This window comes from Anguilla rostrata, chromosome 15 (genome assembly GCF_018555375.3).
Source record: "Anguilla rostrata isolate EN2019 chromosome 15, ASM1855537v3, whole genome shotgun sequence".
Classification (NCBI taxonomy): Eukaryota; Metazoa; Chordata; class Actinopteri; order Anguilliformes; family Anguillidae; genus Anguilla; species Anguilla rostrata.
This window is the reverse complement of record NC_057947.1, coordinates 9,365,486-9,379,706: the sequence shown is the minus strand read 5'-3', so window position 1 is coordinate 9,379,706 and position 14,221 is coordinate 9,365,486. Positions and strand designations below refer to the sequence as shown.

The following is a 14,221-nucleotide window of genomic DNA, read 5'->3' as shown; positions in this document are numbered from 1 at the left end:
TGAGGAGGTTCAAGACAAAAGAGGAATCTGGGAACTGAAGGAAACATCGAGCCTTAAGGGGTTTGAGATGTGTTCTGACAGGACTTTCATTTGGGTTCCTCTCGGTTGACTGTTCAATAGAAATGTAGATGCGCGTAGCTTCATGAATCCGTGCTGACGTTGTGCCTCTTCCTTGGGGATGAAATTCTGTAAAAGCTTTGCACAGGAATAATGGAGTGACATCATATCACCCTCATGTCTCTGTGCTGTAAGGATGTGCCATTTCAGAACATAGCATTAGGATGGTTATGAGCAAAATGTCTCACCAAAGCAATATGTTTCATAAGCTGTCAGTCTATTAAAAATTCAAAGGTTTGAACACCTACTGCAAACAAATGTTGCTATGGCACAAATAATTAGCAAAATGAATTAGCTTACTGTTGGCATACCGATGAACGGGAAAACTGGGCATTTGTATTGGAGAAGGTTGGGTGCTTAAAGCATGTATTACACATTTAGTATTCAATTTCAAATGCCTAATCATGATTTTAAGCCCACTCCCCCCTGTAACAACTTTGTCATTCCTTAGTACTCGCATCCTCTAAAAGTACACAGTACCTCATACTCACATCCTCTGAGAGTGCACAGTACTCCACATGCACACCCTCTGAAAGTGCACAGTACCCATACTCACATCCTCTGAAAGTGCACAGTACCCATACTCACATCCTCTGAAAGTGCACAGTAACTCATACTCACATCCTCTGAAAGTACACAGTACTCCACATGCACACCCTATGAAAGTACACAGTACCCCATGCTCACATCCCCTGAAAGTGCACAGTACCCATACTCACATCCTCTGAAAGTGCACAGTACCCATACTCACATCCTCTGAAAGTACACAGTACCCCATACTCACATCCTCTGAAAGTACACAGTACCCCATGCTCACATCCCCTGAAAGTGCACAGTACCCCATACTCACATCCCCTGAAAGTGCACAGTACCCATACTCACATCCTCTGAAAGTGCACAGTACCCATACTCACATCCTCTGAAAGTACACTGTACCCCATACTCACATCCTCTGAAAATGACAGTACCCCATGCTCACATCCCCTGAAAGTGCACAGTACCCCATACTCATGTCCCCTAAAAGTGCACAGTACCCAATACTCACATCCTCTGAAAGTACACAGTACCCCATACTCATATCTTCTGAAAGTGCACAGTAACTCATACTCACATCCTCTGAAAGTACACAGTACTCCACATGCACACCCTATGAAAGTGCACAGTACCCCATACTCACATCCCCTGAAAGTGCACAGTAACTCATACTCACATCCTCTAAAAGTGCACAGTACCCCATACTCACATCCTCTGAAAATGCACAGTACCCCATGCTCACATCACCTGAAAGTGCACAGTAATTCATACTCACATCCTCTGAAAGTACACAGTACCCCATACTCACATCCTCTGAAAATGCACAGTACCCCATACTCACATCCTCTGAAAGTGCACAGTACCCCATACTCACATCCTCTGAAAGTACACAGTACCCCATACTCACATCCTCTGAAAGTGCACAGTAACTCATACTCACATCCTCTGAAAGTACACAGTACCCCATACTCACATCCTCTGAAAGTACACAGTACCCCATACTCACATCCTCTGAAAGTGCACAGTACCCCATACTCACATCCTCTGAAAGTACACAGTACCCCATACTCACATCCTCTGAAAGTGCACAGTAACTCATACTCACATCCTCTGAAAGTACACAGTACTCTACATGCACACCCTATGAAAGTGCCTTTTGTCTCGTTTAATCTGTGTGTTCTCTGGTCTTCCCTGACCAAGGAAGTTTAGCATGTGTCACCTCAAGTGTCCGTGAATCTGGAAGTCATGGATGAAAACTTTTGACTTCCTAAAGACCTAAAGATGAACTTAAACAAGACCAGGTTAAAACCTAATGTATGGCTGGACCTAACACACGTGATCCGGCCGACCAATAGTGTACCTTCATCACTCAGTCACTCAGTCACAGACATTCGCGTTTGGTCCAGCCAAAAAACATTTGCAATATGCATCTGTTAGATTTTGTAGCAGTGTCAATAATTTTAACACTTTTTTAAAGAAAAATATTTATTTTTTGATGAGGAATGTTTTTTCTTTGAACAATTTTTACCTAAATTATAGCTTAGATTTATCTTGTATTTTGAGTGCCGGAGCAAACTGAGTAATGGCAATGGCATTTTATAGCCTTTTTTCCTTATCATTAACAGGGCTTCACGGGGCTCTGTGAAAAATTCATAATTCACATTATTACCGCGCATTAGCTGTTCCCAAAGAATAATGACCGTCTTTGAACGTTTCTCCCCTTTTCGCTCCCAGTAAGCTTTTCTTCACGGACTTCGGGAGCGTGGGCAAAGTGGAGGGGTGCAATATGGACGGCACCAACCGAACCCGCGTCGTGGATCACAAGACGGAGCAGCCCACGGCTCTGGCCCTGGACCTGGTGAAGAAGCTGGTGTACTGGGCGGACGTCTACCTGGACTACATCGAGGTGGTGGATTACAACGGGAAGAACAGGCACAGCGTTATTCAGGGGAGTTCTGTGAGTACCAGTTAGCCTATAAGATTCTCAGCTGCTGTTCCCAGGAACTTTGACAAAATGCGCAAACGAATATTCATTAGATTGGTGTCTACAATCAACGAAAAGGCTCAAAATTAATTTATTATCTGTTGTGTCTCTTTCTCTCAGTGCTTATTAAATTAATTAAATATAATTCACTTTTGAGAATTTTTTTGGTTGATTGTAGACACAGGTCTCATGAATACAAATACATTTACCCAAAGTGCACCCCCTCCTTGATTATATCGGTGGGCTGTTTGCATTTTAAAAAATGACGCCCAACTCAACTACTGCAGCAAAATTCAAGTCTTATTTTCATCAGTTAGATTTTTCTTCAGGAATGTTAAAAAATTGTCCATTGTCAATTGGACACTAATGCAACTAATAGTGTTTTAGCGTTCTGTCTCTCAAGTTAAATTTTGAAATAGGTGATTTTAAAGTAGATCCTGGCGAATATTGTTTTTTATTTTTTTAAAGACTTAGCTTTTTTTAAGTTTATTCCTGATAGTATAATAAGGGAAAAGAGAATTGTACCAATCGTGTTTAGTCATAAATCACTGTTAAAACGAGCACGCTGTGGACCTTAAAAGTAACATAGTTTTACTGTAGCATTTATCCACCTCCATTTTGAGGTGTTTATTTGTTCATTTATGGACATACTTTGGCCGCCATTGCGCTGCTCTAATGGGACTTTTGGCCGAAAGCCCGCTTGTTTCTGCTAGCTGCCATTTCCTGTTGATTACTTTTGGACAAACTTTTGGATATCCTCGTTAATAGCTCCCCATCGCTCTTCTTAAATGCTTTCAATTTATACCGGCTGCCTGGGAAAGATTAAAGCGGAGGCCGTGGAAAGGCACCCGCTCAGGATTAGGCTCCTGTGTTTTTCAGACGATGCTCAGTGACCTCACGTCTCTCCTTCTAGGTGTCATACCTCCGCGGATTAACGGTCTTTGAAGATTACTTGTTTGTGACACACGCCGAACCCACCAAAGGATCCAAAGTGGACATTTTACAGATAAATCGCTTTAACAGCACGGACCGGCAGACAATTACCAGCATGGGGAGTTCCAGAGAAATACGCGTTTACCACAAACTGACCCAGCCAACAGGTGAACTGCGCATGCATTTGTGTTTACATACAGCGAGCTCCATAATATTTGGGACAAAGACATTTTTATTCTTGATTTGGCTCTGTACTCCACAATTTTAGGTTTGTAATCAAACAATGCACATGTGGTTAAAGTGCCGATTTGCAGCTTTTATTAAAGGGTATGGTATCACCATGTAGAAATTACAGCACTTTTTATACATTGTTCCCCCATTTCAGGGCACCATAATATTTTAGACAAATAGCTTCACAAGTGTTTTTTATTAGTCAGGTGTGTTCAGTTGCTTCCTTAGTGCAGGTATAAGAGAGCTTTCAGTACTTAGTCTTGATTCTAGGCTTTTGATCGCTTTTGTCATCTGTTATTGGCATTTGTGGACATAAGGACCAGAGTTATGCCAATAAAAGTGAAAGAAGCCATTTTGAGGCTGAGAAGTAAGAAGAAGAAAAACAGTCTGAGACATAAATACACATAAAATAAAATATTTATTCCATTTTATTCCCATTCCTTAACTGCTTAACATGTCCATAGAACTGCACAGAAGATCCAGGCACATGGCCAGCAAAAGTTCAGAGGCCTGTATTGATTTTGCCTGACAAATACATGCAAGGGGTTATATTTTCTATTTTTCTTTAGAAACCAATTGGAGAGTTCACTTTGGTGATCTCTGAACTCTCAAAACCGTCTTTTAATATGAAAGAGAAAACAACTTGATTTACTTGTATGTATGAGTTAGGAGAAAATATAGAAATATTGGATATGGGCCTAGGTTGAGGTTCTGTGAGTTAACCTCTTTGTGGGTGGGGGTTAGGGTTAGGGTTAGGGCTGTGGGGATAACCAAGCGCGGCGTTTGTGTGTGTGTGTGTCCGCAGTCCGGAGCCACGCCTGCGACGCCGACGCCTTTGGGAAGGCGGGAGGGTGCGCGCACATCTGTCTGCTGAGCGGCAGCTACAAATCCAGAGCCTGCCGCTGCCGGGCCGGGTTCAGCCTGGGGAGCGACGGGACATCCTGCAAGAGTCAGTGACCTGCTTTACTTACCTGTGTGTGTGTGTATGTGTGTGTGTGTGTGAGAAAGAGAGAGTGTGTGTGTGTGTGTGTGTGTGTGAGAGAGAGAGAGAGTGTGTGTGTGTGTGTGTGTGTGTGAGAGAGTGTGTGTGTGTGTGTGTGTGGTTATGTGTATTGTTAATTTATTCAGTATTGAGTATACAAGCTACCACAAGGCTTGTCTATGCCCTATACATTACACAGCTAAGATGATTGGCTGGTAGAGCAATAGAACAATAATGATAATAAAAACAATATTTTATAATTGACTGGAGACCCTGCAGAAAAACTGTTTAAGTTTTAAAGCATTTATTGATGTTAAACATGTCGCAGATGACAAAAAAAAAAAATCCACTGAAAATATTTTTTTAAATATAATTTAATTTTATTGATGTCCCTTGTAGTGTTGGCTTCAGCAAAGTTGAATATATGGTTCTTGAGATTAAGACCAGAGACTCATGTCCCCAACAGGGGACCAAAATGAATTGCTGGGTCTTAGGAGCGTATACTTTCCCTACAGTTTGCACAGTTAGGCTTGCTTTCTTGTGCTTATTCCATCCCTCTGCTTCTGTGGCTGGTAGCCTAACACACTGAATTGAGACAGGCTTTTTCTCATTTACTTATTGACAAGCGGGAAGATTAAGGGACCTGTGTGCGGATAGAGTCATGCAGCCTTCTGCATGAAGAAATGAAGATGAACGCTCCCAGGGATTCCGCCATTTTAAACTGATGCTGTTTTATTGACCCACAACAGGCATATTTCATTATCATCTTCATACATTTTTCAATTTATCTGGATTCGTTGGCGACTCTGATCAATAAAGATGATGTAAATGACAATAAAAACAAGGGGGTAAATGAGTAACACAATAAGCATTCCGTCCATATTAATACGATTGAAATTAGGACGAGCTCAGTCCAGCCTGGGTTGGTTCTCTATGTTTACTGAGACTCATCAGCTGTGCATGCTGGGAAATCGCTCTGTCATGTGACCCCATGCAGTGGTTTTCTCCCTGTGACTAGCCACATCACTAAAGGTATGAACCGATGTGAAGCTTGTGTCTTATCACCAGGTCTGGGGACTGACAGTCTCTCTCAAATTCAAATTCAAGTTCAAAGTGCTTTATTGGCATGACAAAATTTGCATGTATTTGTCATTTGTATGAAACATCAAATGACAAAAAGTAAAAACGGAATAATGTGATCATATATATACGTATACACACACAGGTACATATATACATTCTCTCTCTCTCCCTCTCTCTCTCTCTCTCTCTCTCTCTCTCTCTCTCTCTCTCTCTCTCTCTCTCTCCCTCCCCCTGCCTCTCTCTCTCTCTTTGCTGTAAAAAGGGAGCGAAAGCCCCGGCTTGCTGAGAAACTATTATCATGTGCAACAAAGGGGACTGAGAATGTTTGGTTTGCGAATCACCGGCTGCCTCGGGGAGCCCTCCGGGCCGATTCGCGGGCTCCACTCCGTGTGCTTTGATGTGGACAATAGATTGGCCACGGCTTTGTGCACTTGCGTTTCCGCCCACACTGCCCGAGCGCACATCACTGTCAGCTCAAATGAACATCCCAGACAATACAAATAGCGGCTCCGGCAGGTACTAATGAATTGTAAAATTAAATGTCCACAGCAATGATACTTTCCCATTTTTCTCTGGCGAAAGCGACATCCCCGTTGAGCGTCGCTGTCCCCCTAAAATCACAGACCGTTCTGAGCGAAATGGTGATTAATTTGATAACGTCTAATCGGTGGAACTAACTCTTATTCTAATTAAGGGAACATTTTAAGCTTAGCTGTCTTTAGATACATTTTGACTGCCAAATTACTCAATCTACAGAGCTGAGTTTAGAAAAAAAAAGAAGAACGGGCTAATTATGTCCATTAATTAGTCCCTGACAGCGGAGAGGATGAGGAGATTAGTTGCTGTCGGTTTGTTTATTTTAGCAATCCCATCTGCAGGACCGAAGAACGAGCTGTTCCTGTTCTACGGAAAAGGCAGACCCGGCATCATCCGAGGACTGGACATGAATATTAAGTCCAGCGACGAGCACATGGTGCAGATTGAGGACCTGGTCAGCCCGCGCGCGCTGGATTTCCACGCAGAAACAAGCTACATATACTTCGCCGACACTACCAGCTTTCTGATTGGTCGACAGAAAATTGACGGGAGTGGCCGGGAAACTATACTCAAAGCTGGTGAGTGTTGCACTCAACTCTGAACGCTGTTCTTTTATTAATGCCACTTCAGTAGTTTTACTATTTAATGTGGTGGTGTTATTCACAAATGCATTCTATACATTTCCATTGAAATTACATTTACATTACATTTATTTAGCAGACGCTTTTATTCAAAGTGACACAAAAGTGCATATCATGCTCGTTGGACAACTACAAAACACAGGTTCAATAAGGCCAGGAAATAAATGCGTATGGGTCAACATTGAATACCCATATGTGTTTCTTTAAACAAGACTACTTGCATTCTCTTTGTTTTCATGTGTGCGAAAGATAAATCTCTTGCAGAAATGCTTTCAGGTCTAAATTGAATGGACGGGGAAGTGGAGGCAGTGATAAATTGCGCTGAAGTGAGGGAGCGCGCAGTCAGGCTCGGTTAACGTCTCGCTTTTCAGACCTCGATAATGTGGAAGGCCTCTCGGTGGACTGGATTGGGAATAACCTGTACTGGACCAATGACGGATACAGGAAGACGATCAGCGTGGCCCGGCTAGAGAGGCCGGCCCAGACCAGGAAAACACTTCTGGAGGGGGGCATGTCGCACCCCCGAGCCATTGTGGTGGATCCTCTGAACGGGTAGGGCTTCTTGTTCTTCTTCTTGTTCTTCTTCTTCTTGTTCTTCTTCTTCTTGTTCTTCTTGTTCTTCTTCTTCTCCTTCTCCTTCTCCTTCTCCTTCTCCTTCTCCTTCTCCTTCTCCTTCTCCTTCTCCTTCTCCTCCTCCTCCTCCTCCTCCTCCCATTATGTCTTTGTGTTTTGTGCCTGTTTTAAACCAGCCTCTGTGCCGGTGTTGGTTAGCTTGTTTGTAATAGTGCTGCTAAAATGTGTCGTGCTGCTTTAATAATCTGCACCTATTTTAGTGCACTCCTCTTCTGTCCCAATACACAGTCACAGACAGGTATTTCACCTGGTTCTGTAGCGAGTGCAGGTGTGCTTAGAGACTGCTGATTGGCCAGGGAACAAGCTGTCATCACATCTGCAACACATAATAGAGCTGTACGAACCTCATTTCACTCTGTGTGCTAGTTCTGTTAGCATACTCTGCTGAATTTTAACGCTTTCACACAGAAAAAAAGTGCTGGGAATTCTTAATAATGAGGCTTTCAGGCCAGAAATGGGGAGTGTGTTACATTTCTTCCTGATATAACTCTGGAAAACAAAAGTTGTCATGTAAGTTTTCTGCATAACCTCTCCAGACCCAGCAATTCATTCCTGTCCCCTGTAGGGGACATGAGTATCTGGTGTTAATCTCAGCCACCATATATTCTACTATGCAGAAGTCTAGACTACAAGAAACATATAAATAAATGAATAAATAAATAAATAAATAAATAAATAAATAAGTACTATTTTTGAAAATATTTTCACCACAACATGTTTTTGTCACCCTGGTGTAAAACAGAGTCATGGTCATGGCTCTAGATCAGTGTGTTGTACTAGTCATGGGTCTAGATCAGTGTGTTGTTCTAGTCATGGGTCTAGATCAGTGTAAAGTGCTTGTCATGGCTCCAGATCAGTCTGTTGTTCTAGTCATGGGTTTAGATTTGTGTAAAGTGCTTGTCATGGCTCTAGATTAGTGTAAAGTGCTAGTCGTGCCTCTAGATCAGTGGATCTGTGTAAATTAGGGCAGTCAGATTTATATTACCCCTCCTAGCTGTCCCGCATGCTCTCCTGCAGTAGAAACTCACTATACAGCAGAACGGTTTGTGCATTCCAGGCATTTCTGCTCATCAGTAGGTAACACCGTAAATCAGAAATGCACAGCCCTCGCCTCTAACCAAGGGGTTCATCTTGTGTTCTGGGCAAATGATCTCTAAAAGAATGGTATTAATGCAGGTTGCCAGGCTGAAAGCAGACCTGTTTTTCATCACTTTTTCCATCACAGTGGAGTCTGTTCTGTTCCCAAGGACATTCTTACTGAATGAGAATGCTGTGGTCAGTACAAAATAAGTTGTTAGGCTACATTAAGATACATAGAGATGTCTAGACTGTTATGTCTAGACTGTTATGTTGCAATATGGTATATAATTTCTGCTTACTTCAGGTTATTTTTTACAAATTATATTACTGTCAGTCAATTTATCTTTAGTAAATACAGGTTAACAAACTTCATGGTGGCATGGTATAAAAACCAAATATGGGTTTTCTGTTTTGTTACTGTCCATGAACGATTTATGTCAAATCTTTAGGTGGAATTTTACCTTCCTTGTCTTTTGAACTCATCATGCCCCCCAGGACATAAGGCACATAACCAGAAGAGCCTAAGAGCACCATATACTTTTAATGGCAGTGCAGTAATTTAGCTAATTTTGCGATACATATTTACATTTAATTGAATCTCAATTCGTATTTATTTTGAAATACAATAATCTTAATTAAGTTTTTTGGTCCATCCAAAGTTGTGGCTGCACTTTGTGACATGCCACATATAGGCTAATCCAACATGACTGCTTAACATTTCACTTTCACCAAAAGTGACACATTCATTATTCATAGTGCATGTGCATAAAATATACTATATAATAATCTAGATGTTTTTTGCATGTGGTTCCTGTCCACAAACAATATGCCTAATTGCTTCTGTTTACATTAAATATTCTCTGATTCCTCTCTAATTTAGCTCATGTTTTCAGTGTGGTCCCAGGATTTACTCTTGACTATACAGTAGCTCACAATAACCTGTCAATCAACTTGTTTCGTTTATATACCCTTATGGACAATTAAATATGTACACTAACTTTATACATTCAGTCATTTTTTGTCATGTTTTATTGAAAACGATATGATTCTATTTCAGCAATGGAAACCTTTGTAGCCATCTTTTAAGTGTGAACCAATATCTTTTCAATTAGCAATGGAAACCTTAAAATAGTGCCCTTGCTGGCTGTGTACATACTTGAAAAGTGTGTAAAATATTCATTACAGATGAGGAAAATTAACATCTTAAATCTTTCACTGCACTGTAAAGATATACTTTACAGATACACATTTAATCATTATTTTCCTTTGAAGACACAAATTACTAAATACATAGTATTACAGCATTCAGAGAGCCTCTGGCCACAAATGAATCCTTCTGTGCATTTGGCCCTGATGTTCCACATTTTACAGCAAGCTTTATTGAAATTAATAACAAGTTGAAGTACATATGGAAAAATGGTGCTGGTTCACTTGACCTTAATGGCTCTACTGTGGATATTCAGTTTGTGTATGAATAATGGCACAGGAAGATAACAAAAAAGGAAAGCACTTGCCTGTCCAGGTCAATGATGTCACTGCATTTATTAAAACAAATATAGAGGCATATGCAATGGGTCGCACCAGAAAGTCATGAAATATAATACAAACATCCACGGTTAACTATGTCATTCAAACACAATCCTCACTAAATTATGGAGGAGAGCTCTTATCTGTTACATGTGTAATATAACATAGATGTACAAATCATAAGTTCCAATGGACAGTGCAGATTTGTCAGAAAACCAAGAGATCCAAAGTCCTCTCCAGAAGATCAATTTATTTTAAGATAAGAGATACAGTAGATTACAGTAGATTCCAAAAAAATGCCCGTAATTTTGCATAATATTAATAAATGCATGTTTTATACATTTATTAAAATAAACATCATCATACCTATTAAAAACCCCTGACTGCTGTAAAATGAAGGAGTCACAGCAAGACCCAGGGTCGTTAGCACACACATCACTAATGAAGTGACCTGCATCACAAGTGACCTGTCCTTTGATATAATGGGATGATTTGCAGTTTCTGAATGCCGTTTCATACCTGTACATTGATAGAAGGGATTGATTTGTGGTTTCTGAATGCTCTTCCGTTGTCCTTTGTAGCAGTGATAGGAATATGTGTGCAGTCGATGGCTCTTGGTACTATGGGAAAACCTGCTATGATATTATCAGTGTATTTTGTCCACTAAAAGAGGACACTACCAAGTTGTGTAGAACCGCCATTTTGCTTGGACACAATTGATTTGATTTGACAGATTTGCTGAACTAAAGGGAACAGTAACTCCAGAGGTTTGCAAAAGTTTGGGCACAGCTAGTCAAATTGCATGTCTTGTTGACATGTTTCTGTAGAGGACATGTTGGATATCTAGTTTTCATATTATCGCCTTTGAGAAACAGACAATATAATTTGATCTGAAAAACTTGCTCACAGTCCAGGCAGTGTCACTTGTGATTTAGTAGCTTGGTCTGTTTTGACCATAGAAATGCTCTCTCTCTATCCCCGCTGTCCCCTCCACAAACATCAAAGGAACCTTCCTTGGGGCTATTATAGCCACACAGCGGGTCTTGCAAATCTCTACAAAACCCGAACCTTGAGTTTTCTCTCCTTTGTAAGTTTTATTACTTTATTACCTTCTGGAGAGAGCACAGAACACCTGAACTATTGGCGGCCAGAGATCAGCTTGACTAGAGAATGCCTTTCAAAGATTGCGTTCCTTTAGATTCAAGTTTGAATGTAATCTGTGAAATTTAATAGAAATCATTGATTGAACATCTTTATGTGTATATAGATGATGGTCGTTGAGGTCTGGCAGTTCAAATCTACATTTTTGTAAACAGTTCCAGTTTCAAGCGGAAACTGACGTGGTACGAATATTCTTTTGTTAGAAGCTGAAGTAAACTTGTTTTTTAGAGGTATTCAATAGCTGTGCTTGATTATCTCCTAATATATTCACTCTATGAAGAGGCTAAAACCACCAATAATTATATTTTGATAATATTATTTTGATCATACTATCATAGTGTTTAGCCCTGGTTTCAGTGACATATTTAATATGCAAATTTGTCTGCTTTCAGACAGTCCCTGTCTGACTCCACTCCCACACCTCCAGCCTTCCACACGTCATTCAGTCAGCACAACCATGCTCTCCCCTCTCTTAACCATTCCCCCTATGTTTTTAACAACATAAAATGGGGACCTTTCTTTATTTTAGTACATGATTTTTGGATGCTTAACATCAATCAGTTAACATTTGTTGCGGTGGACATTAGGGCTTATCTGCTGTTGATATCTGAGGAATCAGAACCTTGCATCTGGGCCTGGTTTCTCTGTGTTTGGTGTGTGTCTGATGTTGTTTTCCCATCTGGCATGTTTTTATTCTTCACCCCAGGCTGTTCGGAATATTCAACTGTCTTTTGGTTTTTGAACTGTGATCTTAGTGGTCTTCGGACTACTGGAGAAACAGGCTGTTGTTTACCATTTTCTTTCATTCATTCTCTTTGCAACTAACCCTTTCACTCAGATTCAGGGCAGTCAGGTTAAACACTAAACGTATTACTTGTCGTGTGCAAGTTACTTGCATTTTATTGGATACATGTCACGCTATTGCTAAATTATTTTTCAAGAAAACTACAGAGAGTAGGCTATTTATTTTCAAAAACATGCAAGTACCATTCAGCAAAGTTTTCAATCATGTGCTTATGTTCAGCCACTTTCGTGACTTTATTGCCAAATTATATGCCTCGTCTACTAAGTAAGATATGCAAGAAACATCTTCTTCTGTTCTAACCACTTTTTCTAGTTCAAAAAACAACATCCGTTGAATTAGGGCGTTCGCATATTACCATGGAACGATATTATAAGATGTTTGTTTTGTCGTACCTATTTATTTACATATTTTGTGCGTGTTTAAATGTTGCATCAGCCCGGTGTTGTTTCCAAGCTTAAAAGGAGGCCTGTCAGTCATTGTGTTGCATCACGCTCATCCACAGACATCAGACCGCAGGACTGTCTGTCCTGCTGCGCGCTGTTCTCCAGGTAAAGTCAGCGTCCCCCGCTCTCTTCTTTCTCCCTTTTCATCTCTTCCCTCTGTATTTCTGTATCTGTGCCGGCTCCGTGCCTGTCTGCGTCACCTCGATAAGATGCCGGATTAACTCTTGCGGCCTCTGCTTGGGGTCACGTGACGTGCCTTTTCGTGCTGTTGGGTAGGGAGCCTGTCTGTTTTAGCTGAGGCTGTCAGTCAGTCCCTTTCCCTCACGCGTGCAGCGTTATTTATTGGGTCAGTGGGACGCAGAGTCAGGAGAGTGGCGATTAGCTTCTGTCACGTTCCGTCATGTGCGCTGAACATGAATCACGGCTCATTCCAGATGCAGGTAGGGTGACATTGCCCTTTATACGGGAGAAGGAGCTTCACAGCCCACAGTGAGGGAGAAGGGGCCCAATCAGCTCAAAATGATGACCGTCCCACCTCCATTCCTGTAGTGCTTAATGGGTCATAGTTTAAACCAGGCTCATTGCTGGGCATCACTCAGGTCTTATGGCAGCTTCGTAACATGGAAGGATGAAACCAGTCTGCATGTTTGTCCGGCTAACTTCCTGGCAGAGGGAATTCTGGGAGAGAAGAGCAGTTTGTAAGCAGAAGTGAGGGGTCTGAGGCAGTGTTGGGGTTCATTAACTGTTACGTATTTACACAATGTGATTGCCCCGTATGGTCACCGTTCCTGCCCCCTTGTGCCAAATGCATGCGTGTACCACTGACATCCTGTCAGTCAGTAAAGCAGCAAAACAGGATGTCCATCTCTATATCGAAGTGAAAAATTATGAAAGATGTAACAATAACACCTTTCTTAATTAATGGGTAGTTGACTTTATTCTGTTGAACAGAACTGTCTCTTGTTTTAGGATGCTTAAACCTCAAAACACATACATATCTGTATCCCTGGACTGGAGCTAAACAGGGCTGGAGGGCTTAGCTAAATATTATATTATATTATATTATATTATATTATATTATACTATATTATATTATATTATATTATATTATATTATATTATATACAGTGTGCTCTATAATGTTTGGGATTAAGACATTTTTTTTTCTTGATTTGGCTCTGTAGACATTTTGGTTTCTGCATAAAGAAATTACAGCACTTTTTATGCATAGCCATAAAATAATAATTAGTCTAATAATTAGGGTGAACCAAGTACTTTCTCTTGGGTAATCAATTATGAAAATAATTAAAACAAGTTTAGAATTTTGCAGTTGTGTCAGTGACAGAAATGCTGAAGAATAATGTGCCTCTCTTTCATTGCATTACAGGTATTTAGCAGATGCTCTTATACAGAGCGTCTTATGCAATTTTTACACGGCATCCATTTACATTGCATTCATTTGTACAGCTGTATATATACTGAAGCAATATAGGTTAAGTACCTTGCTCAAGGGTACAACGGCAGTGTCCTA

At 40.8% G+C, this 14,221-nt stretch overlaps 1 protein-coding gene across 1 annotated transcript in view; it reads left to right on the top strand.

Annotated features, from left to right (window-relative positions):
* LOC135241237 (low-density lipoprotein receptor-related protein 1B-like) overlaps positions 1 to 14,221 on the top strand; it is a 457,371-nt gene that overhangs the window by 198,504 nt on the left and 244,646 nt on the right. The window contains exons 9-13 of the mRNA XM_064311460.1: positions 2,386 to 2,608; positions 3,549 to 3,735; positions 4,605 to 4,748; positions 6,743 to 6,979; positions 7,414 to 7,594. Of these exons, the coding sequence (XP_064167530.1) occupies positions 2,386 to 2,608; positions 3,549 to 3,735; positions 4,605 to 4,748; positions 6,743 to 6,979; positions 7,414 to 7,594 (972 nt within the window). The remainder of the gene's footprint in view (positions 1 to 2,385; positions 2,609 to 3,548; positions 3,736 to 4,604; positions 4,749 to 6,742; positions 6,980 to 7,413; positions 7,595 to 14,221) is intronic.